Source organism: Pristiophorus japonicus, chromosome 18 (assembly GCF_044704955.1).
Source record: "Pristiophorus japonicus isolate sPriJap1 chromosome 18, sPriJap1.hap1, whole genome shotgun sequence".
NCBI classification, from domain to species: Eukaryota; Metazoa; Chordata; class Chondrichthyes; family Pristiophoridae; genus Pristiophorus; species Pristiophorus japonicus.
Genome location: NC_091994.1, coordinates 97823194 through 97839390, shown reverse-complemented (window position 1 = coordinate 97839390; position 16197 = coordinate 97823194). Strand labels below are relative to the sequence as shown.

General features: G+C 44.6%; 1 protein-coding gene across 1 annotated transcript in view; it reads right to left on the bottom strand.

Annotated features, from left to right (window-relative positions):
- Nucleotides 1–355: 355 nt before the first annotated feature.
- The window catches only part of pank4 (pantothenate kinase 4 (inactive)), a 50727-nt gene continuing 34885 nt past the window's right edge, over nucleotides 356–16197 (bottom strand). Inside the window, exons 11-14 of the mRNA XM_070860734.1 lie at nucleotides 12652–12756; nucleotides 9321–9421; nucleotides 7564–7632; nucleotides 356–6993 (exon numbers count right to left, since the gene is read on the bottom strand). Of these exons, the coding sequence (XP_070716835.1) occupies nucleotides 6780–6993; nucleotides 7564–7632; nucleotides 9321–9421; nucleotides 12652–12756 (489 nt within the window). The 3' untranslated portion in view covers nucleotides 356–6779. The remainder of the gene's footprint in view (nucleotides 6994–7563; nucleotides 7633–9320; nucleotides 9422–12651; nucleotides 12757–16197) is intronic.

The following is a 16197-nucleotide window of genomic DNA, read 5'->3' as shown; positions in this document are numbered from 1 at the left end:
AAATGAACAAACAAAACTTGCAGAGTGGGTATTCCTGATTTTTTTTTTTTTGCAAAAATCTATTTTGAGGTAGTCCCGTCAAGTGTGGAAATGGCCTGGGATCAATGAATTCCATCTGAAGGGAGCAGAGTTTAGACAAATGATGCCGGACAGGTAAAAACCCTCTGGTCCATCCAGCCGTTCCCATACAATGGCAATACCCTGTGTGTCACAATATAGACACTCTCCAGCCCACCCAAAATCATGGGATCTCCTGGGAGGCGAGAAAAATCAGATTTAAAACCCCAGGCTATTTATACATTTGGCATATTTTTCAAATCATGGCACAGGCAAAAATCACAGAACCGAATACTCCTTCCAAAATAATCTATATTTAATTTATACACATGGTGTTATCTAGTTGATCACATAAAATACAGCAATGTTCTTCCCTTTTCCAATCCGTTCCCTTAGTTTGAGTGTACTCCGGCAACACCGTGTCGTGCTGCTGGTGTGGTGCGGCCTGGGCTAATCAGAGATAGTTTGGACCATTTTTATTTACATCTCTTAACACTGTCACAATATTAAATCCTCCATCTTAATAGGAATCCACTGTTCCAATCAGAATATAACCTTCTTGACTGTGCTGCCCTGAGGTTAGCAGAAGTGACCTAGAGTATGTTACGAGGTCTGAAGTCTCTGACTTAAGGGGTTAATTGCACATTGCTATATGTTACCCGTTACCCTGTCCACATTACTACAGCAAAAATGTATAAACTCTTCTCTCAAACAATTAATGTCTATGGCAGGTGCACATGCTACCTACTGCCTTGCTCGTTAATGAATTCATCAACTTAAATGGCTTAATTACAACACATGATGCTACTTACAAGTTGACCACAACAAGCAGGGGTAAATCTGGAAGGAATAGTAGAGCAATATTGCTTTATATTTCACTATTGTGATTATCTACAGTGACAGATTATTCCCCTCCCTCGTGGATCGATGCACGACACTGAAATATAAAGCAGTACAATCCCCCGTACCCGACACGTCGCCCCACAACCCTGCACATTCAGGTTTTATTCATTATTAACCACCATTGTGAAAGCTCTCTGCATGTGCAAGGACCACAGGCTCACACCCAGGGAGGGAGGCCTGATCAGCAACAGCCAAGCGTGCAGTCTTTTACGAGCTGGAATCTGGAGAGGGCAGCAACCTGCACCAGTTTTTTATTACTGCCGCAAGTTTAAAAGTAGCGCCTCTCCCCCTCCCCCGCCATAAGAAACAATTCCTTTACAAAATGCTCCACTTTTCTTTTAAACTTCACTCTGCAACAAAAGAAGATTTTCAACATGGGAAGCGGGTGCAGCACCGAGTGTGCTATTTCTGCAGTTTATTACGAGAATGAATGAGGTGATATAGCTTAGTACAGCCCACACCTGAATGAGCCACATAATACTGATTATAATTTTAAGAACGTGTGTTAAAACTAAATGGTGTATAATGAATCCGCACCACTCAACCATAAAGTGAAATTGTTATTAGATCCGTATGGTTAGGCTGGACATTTAACTAACCAAATATAAATCAGATTTCATGGCTGGCTACCAACAAGTTATTTAATGGAGTATCTGAAATATTCATTGCAATTGCCTGCTTAGCACTCATTTCCGGCTCAGATGGTCCTGGGTTCGAGCCCCATTATGGACTTGGACATGTAACCTAGGCTGACACTCCAGTGCACTGCTGAGGGAGTGCTGCATTGTCAAAGGTGCTGCCTTTCAGGATAAGGCGTTAAACCAAGACCCGAACTGCCTGCTCAAGTGGATGTTAAAGATCCCGTGGCACTATTCTAAGAAGAGCAGGGAGTTCTGGTGAGCTACTCTACATTCCTTTCTCAACCAACACCACCAGTCATTTATTCAGTTGCTGTTTGAGACCACACGATGTGCAAACTGGCAGCTGTTTAATACATTTCTTATAAAGCATTTTGGCATGTCCTTGCATCAATTTTAAGTTTGTTCTTTTTTTTCGAACAGCAAATAAAGATTCCTCTATTTGGCCTTCAATACAATGAGAAGGGCTCATCCTAACTCATCCATCCAGAAAGGTTCCGTCTGTCCAAGTCACAGCATGGGACCTGCTAATCACTTAGTGTGAAGCACTCCCTGATGTTCATTCTAAAGTTATTTTTTGCCAGCTTGAGCCTGTCCTACTGTCACAGTTTAATTTGAAGGAGTGCTGCCAATGCACCTTTTCCATACTATCTCGTAAACCGCTCTGAGGAACCCAGGCCATTTTCTTAAGACACTTGCCCGGCTCAACAAGGAAGAGATCAAAGCAATACTTAGTTGGGGCTTAAAAAGAAATGGAGTGAATATTGACACCACTATGTCAGCTAATGAGTTGGAGGCGGAGCAGCGTTTGTAGTCTTAATTCAGAGGCTCTGAACTCATGAACAAATCTACAGCAGTTTCCCGAGTACAACAGGATTATTTTTCCAGCAAAATGCATTGTGTGGAGGGTAGTTACATAATGCAAATGATGTGCGTAAAATCAATCCCAGTCACTTACAGCAGTACGGTCTCCAGGCGTGATTGACGGGTGAATTACCCAATCATCTCCATTCAGGCCGGGACTTGTGGTGACACTAAATACAACAAAAAAAATCATGCGACTATCTTAGCGAGTCCAGATGCTGGTTCTAAATTAAAAAGGCATGATTAAAGTGTCATTAAAATCATTTTTCCACTTAACCCAAAAAATAAAAAGCTCCTTCAGTATCTTGGTCGTGCTTGTTGCAACACTTAGTCACAGAGAACGGGAAGAGCTCGGGGTTGATCAACGCTGAATGAGACGATCTCAGCCAGGGTGGGCAGTACGAGCTCCACAGTTGGTTAAAGCTCTCCCAGGGTTACGGGTCAGGGAAAACCAGCCAGGATTCCTGCTCATGATTGCTGACTGGTAACTGCCGTTAGAAAAGTGTGAGTGTGCACACACACGTTGGGCGAGGACAGGACCAAATGTTACCCACGGTAAAATAGCCAGCTGAGACGCACTGTCCAGGCACACACGTGAGGAATGATCACTTGCTGAGCACCAGTGGAACTGTAAAGCAGCAAGTCTGAGCTTTCTGGAAAGATTTAAAAAAAAACAATTGCATGAGAACTGAAGCTGAAAACCAACTCCATGATCCGAATTATGCCTGTGTTCGGTCAACCACCTCCTTCCAGGGCTTGCACAATTACTAACACTCTGCTGCTTAGTGCACAACATTCCACATTTGCTGTATAGTAAAGTAAAGCGGTTTTCACTTCCTATCATCCTCTTCACCCCATGCTCACTGCAGCTAATATTGTTCATGCACGGCCTGAAAGCGTGGTGGAAGCAGATTGAATAGTAACTTTCAAAAGGGTATTGGATATATACTTGAAAAGGAAATAAAAATCGCTGGGCTATGAGGAAAGTGCAGGGGAGTGGGACAAATTGCATCGATCTTTCAAAGAGCCGGCATAGGCACGATGGTTTGAATCACTCCAGTCACAAAGATAGAAACACTCTGCCCCAGTGAGCCATGCGACAAATAGCCATGAACAATATTGGCTGCAGTGGACTTGGGGAAGAAATTCTACACAAAAAGTCTACTCCCAGGCTACATCTAATTTAATAGTTGTTAAAGCGTACAGGTAGAAATAAAGCAGGGTTGAGCAGCCCTCATAAGCATATATACCAATTAGGATCACAGTGCAAGTCATGAGAATGTACTTCCCCTTTAAATAGTTCCCAAGGGCAAAGGTCAATTGTAGTGACTGACATCAATGAGCAATTGGTACCCAGCGATCTCAAGTCTTCAAAGGGGAGAAGGAGGCAGAACGGGTCTATTTTGGTCACATCAGCTCAGAGGCACGCTCGAGGCCTTCCGCGACAGGTGGGCACCAGAGGGACTGGAGTGCATTATCACAACCGGAAATAGATTTTTTAATTTAACTTGTTAAAGGTTCCTTTAAACTTTTTTTGCTCATTTATAGGTTTTATGGGTTGGGGTACATGCTTGACTTTTAATTGGCAATTACCAACATTTAAAAGAATTAGCAGCTCAGAAAATAGCAAGTTACACCCTTCAACTTAAAAAATATATACTTCCCCCCAAAACTTTCCTGATAGTAGAGACTCATGCAGGGGTACGGGTGGCCACCCTCTGGGAGCTGGTCCCAAGTGAGCGCAGTTTGTATGTGAGCCCAGACAGCAAGTTCTGGCGGGCCCCTTTAATTCTTTGAAATTTGGTCCCTCACATCGCTTACCAATGGAAACAACCCATGACTATTTTACCTGACCATAACCCTTCATAATGAAGACCTCCATCAGGACTCCTTTGAACCATCACAGCTCCATTGAAAAACCCCTGTCTGAAGTGTTTTCATAACAGTAGCCATCGCTCCTGGGAACATTCTGCTGAACCTACACTGCACCTTTTCCCATTGCTTTTATCTCCTTCCTATAATGAGGTGCCCAAAACTGTGCACAATTCTTGCACTCAGCATTGCTTACTGTGAAACACAATAAGGGACAGCAATTTAATGTAACGCTTATAAGTCAGCCCAACAAGCCTTCTACAACAGCACATCACTCGCACCTTAAAGCGATAAAAATTCATTCAACACTGATTTCTCCAAGTAGATGGTCACTCCTGCTTCAGGCTCAGCTGACGCACACGGCAGTTCAAAACAAGTTTTAAGTTTAAAAACTTTGAATGACTGCTTTGAGATTTGTGTCAGCCGTTTCATATCACAGACAACAGACAAACTTTACCTGCAGTGTTCAGGATGTTTTTGTAGTGCAGGTGTCAGCTGTGGCTCAGTTGGTAACAGTCTCTCCTCCGAGTCGGAAGGTGGCAAGTGCAAGTCCCACTTCAGAGACTTTAGAACAAAATCTAGAAGGAGTGCTGCACTCTGAGGTGCAGTCTTTCAGATGTGACGTTAAACCAAGGACCCCGTCTCCTCTCTCAGGTGAACATAAAAGATCCCACGGCACTATTTCAAAGAAGCACTGACATCCTGGACAATATTTATCCCTCAATCAACATCACTAAAACAGATTATCTGGTCATTATCACATTGCTGTTTGTGGGACCTCGCTGTGCACAAATAGGCTGCAGGGTTTTCTACAATTCAACAGTGACCACACTTCAACAGTATTTCATTGGTTGTAAAGCACTTCGGGACATCCCGAAAGATGCTATTGAAATGCAAGTTATTTTTTTAAACTTTGTGACAGTATTATCTTACCTACAGCACCTTTACCCAGCAGACTTGGAACAAACCAGCTATTCTCTTTAGAAAAGCCAATCTAAGCCATCAACTGCAATAGAACCAAGGCTCCAACTGATTGATTATTTGGAATCAGCTGATAATTCTGTTACGGTTACAGTTTATGACCATTTGGTGCTGCCGGGTATATATAATCTGATACACTAAAAGATCGCTAAAACACTTACATCATCCTAACCAGGTGGCAGAATATATCCAGTGTTGTCACTAGGTTACTGTCCCAGTGGGGAACAATGGGGTGGGGAAAACAATTCTCAACACAATAGACTTCAATATAAACCTTGAGTGCAGCCTCAAATTACTCCTCCATTACCAGCCTCACAAACAGACCAGTACCCACCAGTGCTGTACCCCAGTGTTAGTGACACACCTGTACCTACCGGTACTGTATCCCAGTGTTATACAATGACAGACTTGTCCCCACCAGTATTGTACCCCGGTGTTATATAGTGACAGACCTGTCCCTCAGTGATATACAGTGACAGACCTGTACCCAACAGTATTGTACCCCAGAGTTAGTGACAGACCTGTACCCACCAGTACTGTACCCCAGTGTTATACAGTGACAGACCTGTCCCCACCAGTACTTTACCCCAGTATTACACTGACGGACCTGTACCCACCTGTACTGCACCCCAGTGTTACTGTGACAGACCTGTACCCATCAGTACTGTACCCAGTGTTACACTGACAGACCTGACCCCACCAGTACTGTACCCCAGTGTTAGTGACAGACCTGTACCCATCAGTACTGTACCCAGTGTTACACTGACAGACCTGACCCCACCAGTACTGTACCCCAGTGTTAGTGACAGACCTGTACCCATCAGTACTGTATCCCAGTTATACAGTGGCAGACCTGTACCCACCAACACTGTATCCCCAGTGTTATACAGTGACAGACCTGTACCCACCAGTACTGTACCCTAGTGTTATACTGTGACATATCTGTACCCATACTGTACTCAGTGTTAAATAGCTTAAATTTATCTTCAGATATAATCCAAGACTTGAAGGACATTTATAATTGTTCGGCTGAGTGTTACTCACAGTTCCAAGTGGTCACAGTATGAAAATGTCATCCATGCACGGTACACTTTACTGGGACCCTAAAGACAATACTGGCATCTGCAGGCCGCACCATCCTTTAACTGGATCTCTTCAAGGGAGCAGCTTGCGAAAGGGATAACATTTCACCTGATTGTCTTGAGTGACCAAAGCAAAACAATGTCCCTTTTCACAAATACTGTGTCTATACAATAAACGTTTTTTTTAAAACAATGATATGGATGCTGTACATATATAATATATATTATTGCTTCTGACACAAAAGCTTTGCTGATCAATATTGACATTTTTTTTCAAACTGCAAATATATAGTCACAGAAAAAAAATACAATTACATTCCACAGGGGACATCTCAGTGCCAGTGCAATGTCCAGTCTCTCCTCAGCAAGGTCGTCCTCACTTTCACTTTGGGGCCTTCTCGTATTTAAAAACCACGCTAAAGATTTTCCCGCCGAGCCGATCTGCCAACCAGGCGTTCTTGATGACTGCAAGCTTGAGGCTTTCACAACGCAGTGCAGCATAATAGTTTGTGTGAATAGCTCGACCCATGCCTTCGATAATCACCAGATCAGTCTTCCTCTCCCAGACTTCTGTTGCCAATCCTTTGTCCAGTCGACTGTGGGAGAAAGGGACATAAAATATCGTCGTTAGCCTCGACTCCAAGGCTGACTTTGGGAGCCGGGGGGGTGGTGGAAAGAAGAGAGCCTTCAGTGTGGTCTATACTACTGCTATCAACAGAAGGAAAGTCAAAGATAGGCAGTCAGCCCATCTAAGTTCGTTGCTCTAGTACCCAGTCTCTACCACATCAACATACAGCAAAAGTGGGGGAAAATCTATCGAACACACCCATGCTCATCCTATCCATTAAACAGTGTGACTTCACACTCCAGCCTCCTCCCCTGGCAGTAATGCTCACTCCCACTGTGGCATCAGCTGCATTTTGAACACCTTAGCATCATTAACAAAATAAAATGCTCACAAAGCAGTTCACAAAGTGAAAATAACCAGGCACTGACAGTGGTGGAGAAAGGTAAAGAGGGGTCACTGAAAGCATTGTTGGGAAGTAAGTTTTGAGGCGGCTTTTGAAGAAGGGGCTAGAGGGTGGGTGGAGGTAAACAGACAATAGTCAATTAATCAATTCAATAAGGTTTATCAAAAAAGACGGGGCCAACAAGAGAAAACTTACCTCAGATCTAGACAAGGTGAACTGGAGCCACTCTGAACTAATAATAATTTACCTTCCTGTAAAGCTGTCCTGCAAGGAGGAATGGGAGCAGAGTTAAGTGTGGTTACCAGCTCAAATCTTCGATACAGACTCACAGCAAACTGTTACAGGGCCAAGGATGGGCTGACAACACCAACAAAGATCCTAAAGTCACAGGCACTGAATTTACGCAAGGATCACCTGGCTGAACTTCAGCTGAAACCTGGAGAAACGGTGTTAAAGGCCATTTCCCCAAGGTTTCTACCGATCTCACAACAACAACTTGCATTTATATAGTGCCTTTAATGTAGTAAAACATCCCATGGCGCTTCACAGGAGCGTTATCAAAGAAAATTTGACACTGAGCCACATAAGGAGATATTAGAACAGATGACCAAAAGCTTGGTCATAGAGGTAAGTTTTAAGGAACGTCTTAAAGGAGAAATGTGGCGGGAATTCCAAGTCTTTGGGGGAAGAAATTGGTCTCCTTTGTGCCTCCAGTTAGCGCCTCCGGGGAGTGGGGGTGGGGTCAATAATGGGGCGCTACCGGCTCTGTGTACGGTGCGCGTACAGACGCTTGCGAACTTTCCTTGCAGGTTAGCGGTAAACCTTAACGTCACAATCTCCTGCGTCCTGAAGATCTTGACGTCATCCGGTGCACAGCGCCCTGGTACCGCCCCGGATGCGAGCTTCGCTTCCGCCCCCTGCAGCATCACCGGGCATCAACACCAGCAGCTGCAGGAGTCGCGAGGTCGGCCGGCCGCTTGGGGAGCAGTGGTTAAAGGGACTGCCGGTGAGATAGGGGCTAATTTTTTATTCAACCCTCAGCTCCTTTTTTTTCTCATTTTCTTCTGCGTGATTGATTAGAGTGCTTGGGGCTGATCGGCGTGGATCGTAGGTGCTGTTGGCAAGCAGGGATTTCAACTTCTTGCAGAGCCTGCAGCAATGGCTCTTCCCGTTAAGGGAGGGATGGAGCCTCTGATCCCATTACTGGATGTTGTGCAATGCTCTGCCGCTATCGCCTCTCTTGCTTGATTTAGTGCTCCACTTCCCTCCTGGAGCACTAAACCGGAAATTCGCGTCCGCTAGAATTCTGTAGTGCCCGACGATCCTTTTGCGCTCCCGCAAAAAGGTATCGCCCCAAGCGGGGCGCGACGCAATTTCTAGCCCTTTGAGTTTAAAGCTCAGCTCCATGACTGGACAGTAAATCTTTTGCTTGTCTCTGTTCTGCTCCCTCCATTGAAAGTGCACTCACGCTGGGGTATCGTTACAGAAGCGTCAGGAACCGTCTAGGACCTGGCCCAAATGTACATCCTTCACACGTGAGCTGACAGACAGTGTGTCCGCCAGGAGGCTATTTGATAGCAGAGGGCGTCATTGTCAAACCCGGTCTTGTCCTCATTTTCCAGGCAAGGGTCAACCAAGTTACTGGAATTGACTGTACGCATGACCATGTGACTAGCAGATGGCGCTCACCAGCTGCTTCCTGTTCCAGGTTTCATAGAATCTTATAGCACAGGAAGCTATTTGGCCCATCGTGTCTGTGCCTGCTCTTTGAAAGAACTATCCAAATTAGTCCCACTCTTTCTCCATAGCACTATAAATTCACCCAAATGCCACAAGGAAAACTGAAAATGCAAAGTGGCTCATTTTATCAGCACTGCTCCAGCACAAGTAAAGCCTTTCTTTTATCTAAACCAAAGGGGGCACGGTGGATGCAATTCTGTCACGTTGCGTACCTGATGACTGAATCCATCGCTGCAATCCTCTCTGTAACTATTGCCAACTCGCTGCAGGTAACATCATTTAACGCAGGTCCTGAGTTACTGGCTAAAATAACCTGCATTTGAAGGCAGCTATGTCAGGCAAGCTTGGAGTGAAATTGCAAACAGATCCACTGAAGTGCTGTTTAGACATGTCTTGTAAAAGCCATATTGCAAAGCAAGACTCAGAAGCTTCTTCCACCACATCAAACCCATTTACAGTGAGGATCCAGCAACTGTAGTGCATTACCCAAAGTATACTGCCACTGAATGGCAACTTTCTCTTAGTGTGTTTGGCCACGCTTTGGAGGGGGGAGTGGGGAGGGGAAGGGAAGCCCCGAGTGGAGGTCAGACACACAGGAAGGTAAACAGACAGCAGCAAAATGACAAAGTGATCGCAAAGTACTTCTGCCTAACTGCTAGCGGACAAGTCTAGCACAAGGTCAGCCTTGGTGCAGGTACCATCAGTTCAGAATATGGTGCACATCACAAAAGAAAAATGCATTTTGAAAGTGATTTAGTCCCTTCAAAATGTTGCATTATTATAGCTAGCACAGAGCAAGGTGAAAGTCTGCCCTACACCCAGCGAAAATGACATTTACAGACAAGTTTAAATTTAAGTTGTAGTACAGCCAGAGAAGTTAAATGGTATTTATTTTGCAGATATGTAACCGTATTAAAAGTCTTGAGTGCAGCGCGGACTTCCGGTAAGCGTCACATTTACTTCTTGTAACTCTTTTCCGTCACAGCTTGTTGATAGATCAGTTATAAAGCAGCGCGTCCTCTGATTCAGCGAACATCACGAGGAGGGGAAAAGGACACACACACACACGTTAGGGTTTATGAAGATGTTTAATAGCTCTCAATTGTTGAAAATACAGATGTATCTCCTGTGGTGTTGCTTACATGATATTTGGGATCTACAGAATGGTTGTAAAATTGAGATGGTAATCTAATCCAGCCCTTTAAGACCATTGTTCTCAAGTGCTCCCTGTTGTAATTGAAACTGCTTGTTAATTTCTCAGGTGAATGAAATGTTAAGTTGCAAGTCAATGACTGGCATTTCTTTTTAAGATTACTTTAAATTCGTAACGAACTGTGATATTTGGAGTGTGACAGACTTGTGTTAGACTCTGGGCAAATGTCAAATCCATATATATTGTTATAGAAGTTATTTTATGTTTCAAAACTGTTGCAACCTGATGGGAGATGAAGGCTATACTGCATGGTAGTTGTTTTTGTGACCAAGGCCAACAGCTCTTAGCAAGTCCAGAACTAGTTGGGAGTTATGGTACATTTTAAAAAGCCCATGCACATGTGCAAAGCCATTGGTTCTTGCATGTTCCAATACAAGAGAGGTCTGCTCAGTCACAGGTCAATTTGGGAGGGGTCTGCTCATTCACAGGTCAATATGGGAGGAGTCTGCTCATTCACAGGTCAATTTGGCAGAGGTCTGCTCACTCACAGGACAATATGGGAGGGGTCTGTTCCCACACAGGTCAAAGTGGGAGGGGTCTGTTCCCACAGGTCAAAGTGGGAGGGGTCTTCTCATGTCAATGTGGGAGGGGTCTGCTTACACAGGTCAATGTGGGAGGGGTCTGCTCACACACAGGTCAATATGGGAGGGGTCTGCTCACAGTGGGAGGGATCTGCTCACACACAGGACAATATGGAAGGGGTCTGCTCACAGGTTAATGTGGAAGGGGTCTGTTCACTCACAGGTCAATGTGGGTCTTCTCACTCACAAGTCACTGTCGGAGGGTTCTGCTAACACACAGGCCAATATGGGAGGGTCTGCTCACACATGCACATCACCTTTTTAATGGCACATGGCAGCAGTTGTATCTCAGATTGATTAGAAACATTTTTCTTTCACGACACAGGGCAGCCTTCTCCAGAACTAGACCCGCAGTCACCCTTTCTATCTGCTCCCCACACCACTAGCAACTGGTCTTCCAACATGTGGGTGAGTTGTTCAGAGATAATAGTGTGCTGCACCCCTACATCCTCTAACTGAGGATAGCACAGGGGCAAAGCAACTGTGTTTAATATTTGTGAACGTGCACAAAAAGCAGGTTTGTAGAAGTTACAAGGTGGCACAGTCCAATCCCCTTAAGCCAATGCAGCATACAAACAGCACACAGTCAAAGGATTCTTCACACTATTAAACCAGAACAAAATAATGTAACTGCTCAGACATAACCCTGTCCAAATATATATTACATTTTTTTTTTGACAATCAGGAACTAAAATTCACTAAAGCTGTTTTAAAAACAGCCGCAAATTTTGGCAAATTTGGAAACTGGAGACAAATAAATATTAGCACCCTTTCTCCCCCTTGAAAATTGTGAAATAAAGTTTTGTCCTTCAATTTGGGCAGATGTGTTAATCTGAGCACCTAGTGTCGTACTTTAAATGCTAGTTCTACCAGTTAGTTACAGTTCTGGTTAGATTACAGGTAGATCTCACAAATGGTCCTCACTGGCTGAGAATTGAACATTTGTAGCCATCGTTCCACTTTAGAATTTTTTACCAAACATCAAAAGATTGAAGTTAAATAATGAGAATCTACACTATATCCAGAGCCCATAATCTAACGGGAATAAAGAACTCGTGGTGGCAGAGGGGTGCAAATTCCTACTGTCAATTATTTTATCGACAGGAGAAATTTCACTGCTATGGTGTGTTTATCCAGGTTTAACCAATTGTTACAGGTAGGGAGACAACGATAACGACATCACTTTTGGCCAATGCCCGATAGCTGGTCACACGGGGTAATGATAATAGTACTGGAATCTGGCCACTTTCCGACCACCTGCCTGAAGACTGCAGGAGTCTAATGGGAGGGAGAATAAGGACCAAATCTGGCTAACAAATGGAAAATAAGGTCGAACTCCGGATCCTTGTCCGCGTGACCCTTAGTTACGGGCTAGTGTCGGCTGGCTACTCAATTCTAGCAGTCATTGAAAGCCAAGCCCCATCCTGTCCTGTCCTGACCCGGAACACTGCCCAGCAGTAGTCATCAGATAATGATCAGAAGTGGGAACTGATCTATCCCCTCATTAGCCCAGTGCCATGGAGCCCAACAGCCGTGCCCACTACTGCCAGCGTGGCTCCAACTGGCTAACTCAGCACAAACGAGATATCGAACACTCATACATACTCGGCAGCAAATTTCCCATTAAAGCCATCGGGGGCAGCCCAAGGAAGGGAATCATAGGGTAGGAATGTGTTAAAACCAAAAAATAACCACACCTTTTTTTGTTCACTATTTCTCAACCAGATGGAGCAATGTGCAATACTTTACCTCTGTTCCTTTGGACAGCAGCTCCCTGACAAATGGGAACACTCCAAGAATTATGTCTATTCCACTATTATCTACGAAAAATAAGGCACATTTGTGAGGAGGACCCTGCAAGAGAAAGCCAGTAGGGTTTGGTATTTGATCACTGAGTAATTCTTGTCTCTGCTTTTTAATCTCTAATCATGTATCATATAGCTATCTAAATAGCTATAAGAACTGGACACAGAATTTCTTGCTAATCAGCAGCAAATTATATTTTAGTAAAATAACAGTACTAACGACAGCAGTTAATGGCATTACTGATAGTCACTGCTGGCATATAAAACTGACAGAAACTGAATAGAACTGACATTGTGTATTCTGAATAATTAACATCAGAGTGTGATTTTTGGCTGTAGTCAAATCAGAGAGACTATGGACTAGAATTTCCCCAAAGCCCGCCAGCGCCCAGTTGCCACCCAAAAACCCACGAAGGCTGGGAAGATTATCGCCGGCAAAAACTTACGGAAATTTTTTTTTTTTTTTTTAAATCCACCCAGCAAAAAATATGGGCCTTGCACCCCGAATCTGGGCGAAAAAGTGCAATTGCGCTAGATTGGGCAGTACCTAAAGAAAATGGGTGATAAATTTTTAAAAATCTATAAAAATTTACCCCGAGACCTAACATGAGAAAAAGAATAAAAATAATTTTTCAATATACCCAACAAAAAAAAAAATCAATAAAGCATTCCCAACACACTTAAATTAAATCACCCCAACAGATTTTGAAAATAAATAGGAAAAAAAAACAATCTCTTATCTTTTTCTTGCAGACCTACTTACCTACCGCCCAGCTCCGCTGATCCTCGTGGGCATTTAAAAAAATATATTTTTTTTTCATACCTACGGGTCCCCGCTCAGCCAAAAATCGCGCCAGGGCGATTCTGTGGACAGTGCACACCGGCGGTCTGCTCCCCAGCTGGACTTCGAAACCGCCGGCTTACCTCAAACCGGGCGGTAAGCTATAGAAAATTCCAGCCCCATATGACAATTCTAAACCTCTTGAGTTTTGCTCTTGGGATTTATGACGTATTAATTCTTCACATAACATAACTGTCCTTTAACTCACTCCGCATATCCAATATTCTAGTTGTAAACCATCTGGACCGAATAATTAGATTCCAGGTTGTAACTCATTTCCCGGTATCTGTTATTCTATATGTAAACTACTCAACCTCTGCAATTAGATGAGAATTCCTGCATCTCCCTCTCAGGTGTTTAGTTCATGATAGCTTAAATGCACAATGTCAAACGAAGATAATTTGGAAGGCACAATGGTTTTTAAACCACCCTGTTTACTGGTGTCAAACCCAAACTATCTACACACTTTTAATATATTGAAACATCTGAATGGGGCACTTAAAATGAGCCCAGAACTCAACAGCTTAAATCCAACATTAAATTGCTCCTCACTTCACAAAAGGAGCCGTTTCCCTGAATAAAATTGAGAGTTCAATTCATAATGCAAAAGGTGCAACAGGTTCGATTCAATTGTCAGCGATACAGTCGACAGAAAAAAGATAAACTTAACACATCACAGATGGACTGCAACAATAACCTGTGGGTCAGGGTGAGGAGTGGAGAAAATGGTCCCAAATGAATAGCCAATCAAATGGCAGCCCAAAAAAGAAACTAAATCTGAATGGACTTAAAAAGGCTAAAATAAAACCCACTTACGATGCAAGTAAGAAACAGAATTAAGTGCGTTTACCTGAATGCTAGAAAAATTAGAAAGAAAATACTGGAATTGGAATCATATGTAGCAGAAGGACAATGTCTCGGAGATTGTGAAATGATGGCTCACCTCATGAGGGAATATGCAGGAATGTAGATTGTTCAGGAAAAAAAAGAGAGAAGATTGGCGAGTCGAAGGGGTAACTTTATAAGTACAGAATGATCGAGAGACTGTGCAATTCTGGTCAGCACACTTCATAAATGACATGCATGCACTGAAGAGGGTGCAGAGCAGACCAAGAATGATTCCAAGTGTAAAAGTGATGAGCTACGAGGAAACGACAGAGAAGCTCGAGTGCTACACTCTGGGGAGGAGGCGGTTAAGATGGACGATTGCATGGAGCTGCCCAAAATATTAAATAGTACGGACAAGACAAACCTAGATTATTATTTGATGGTCAGCCCGGCCGATAGAATTAAAGGATGCAAATTTAAAAACAGTTCTCAAAAGAATTTTCCTCTACTCAAAGCACAATTTATGTTTGGAACCATGGCCCCAAGTTTCCACATGATTTGCTCCTGATTTTTAGGAGCAACTGGTGTAGAACGAAGTATCTTAGAAATCGGAATTCTCGTCATTTAGTTTGCTCCAGTTCTAGTCAGTTAGAACAGTTTCACTTTGGAACAAAATGTTTTTTTCAAAAGGGGGCGTGTCCAGCCACTTACGTCTGATTTCAAAGTTTCGTGAGTGAAAACTTACTCCAAACTAACTTAGAATGGAGTAAGTGAAGATTTTTGTACGCTCGAAAAAACCTTGTCTACACTTGAGAAAATCAGGCATAGGTTACATAATCAGGCGTAGGGAATGGTTGGGGGGGGGGGGGAGGGTGTTTAAAGGAAAGTTTACAAACATTAAACACTTCAGTTTTACAAATAAAGAGCCATCATCAATAATAAATGATAAATACATCAATAAATCAACCAATATAATCAAAAAAAATTAAGAAGAAATAATTTTTTTTTTTAAATCAATAAACCAAAACATTTTCTACTTACCGACTGCAGCACCGGGAGCCCTCCAACAGCGTGCTGGATGCCCCCCCCTCATTGTGTCTCTGTCAGTTTCTGTATCTCTCTGTCTGTCTGTGTGTCTCTCATTCTCTGTCTGTCAGTGTCTGTGTCTGTGTTTCTGACAGCGAGGAGAGAGAGGGGGGGGGGGAGAGAGGGGGGGGGGAAGAGAGGGTTTCTGACAGCGAGGAGAGAGGGGGGGGGGGGAAAGAGAGGGGGGGGGGAAGAGAGGGGGGGGGAAGAGAGGGGGGGGGGGAAGAGAGCGGGGGGGGAAGAGAGCGGGGGGGGGAAGAGAGGGGGGGGGGGGGAAGAGAGGGGGGGGGGAAGAGAGGGGGGGGGGGAAGAGAGGGGGGGGGGGAAGAGAGGGGGGGAAAAGAGAGGGGGGGGAAAGAGAGGGGGGAAGAGAGGGGGGGAAGAGAGGGGGGGGGAAGAGAGGGGGGGGGAAAGAGAGGGGGGGGAAAGAGAGGGGGGGGGAGAGAGAGGGGGGGGGAGAGAGAGGGGGGGGGAAAGAGAGGGGGGGGGAGAGAGAGGGGGGGAGAGAGAGGGGGGGGGGAGAGAGAGGGGGGGGAGAGAGAGGGGGGGGGGAGAGAGAGGGGGGGGGAGAGAGGGGGGGAGAGAGGGGGGGGGAGAGAGGGGGGGGGAGAGGGGGGGGAGAGGGGGGGGGAGAGGGGGGGGGGAGAGGGAGGGGGGAGAGGGGGGGGGGAGAGGGGGGGGGGGAAGAGGAGGGGAGATGAGGAGGGGGAGAGGAGGGGGAGAGAGGAGGGGAGA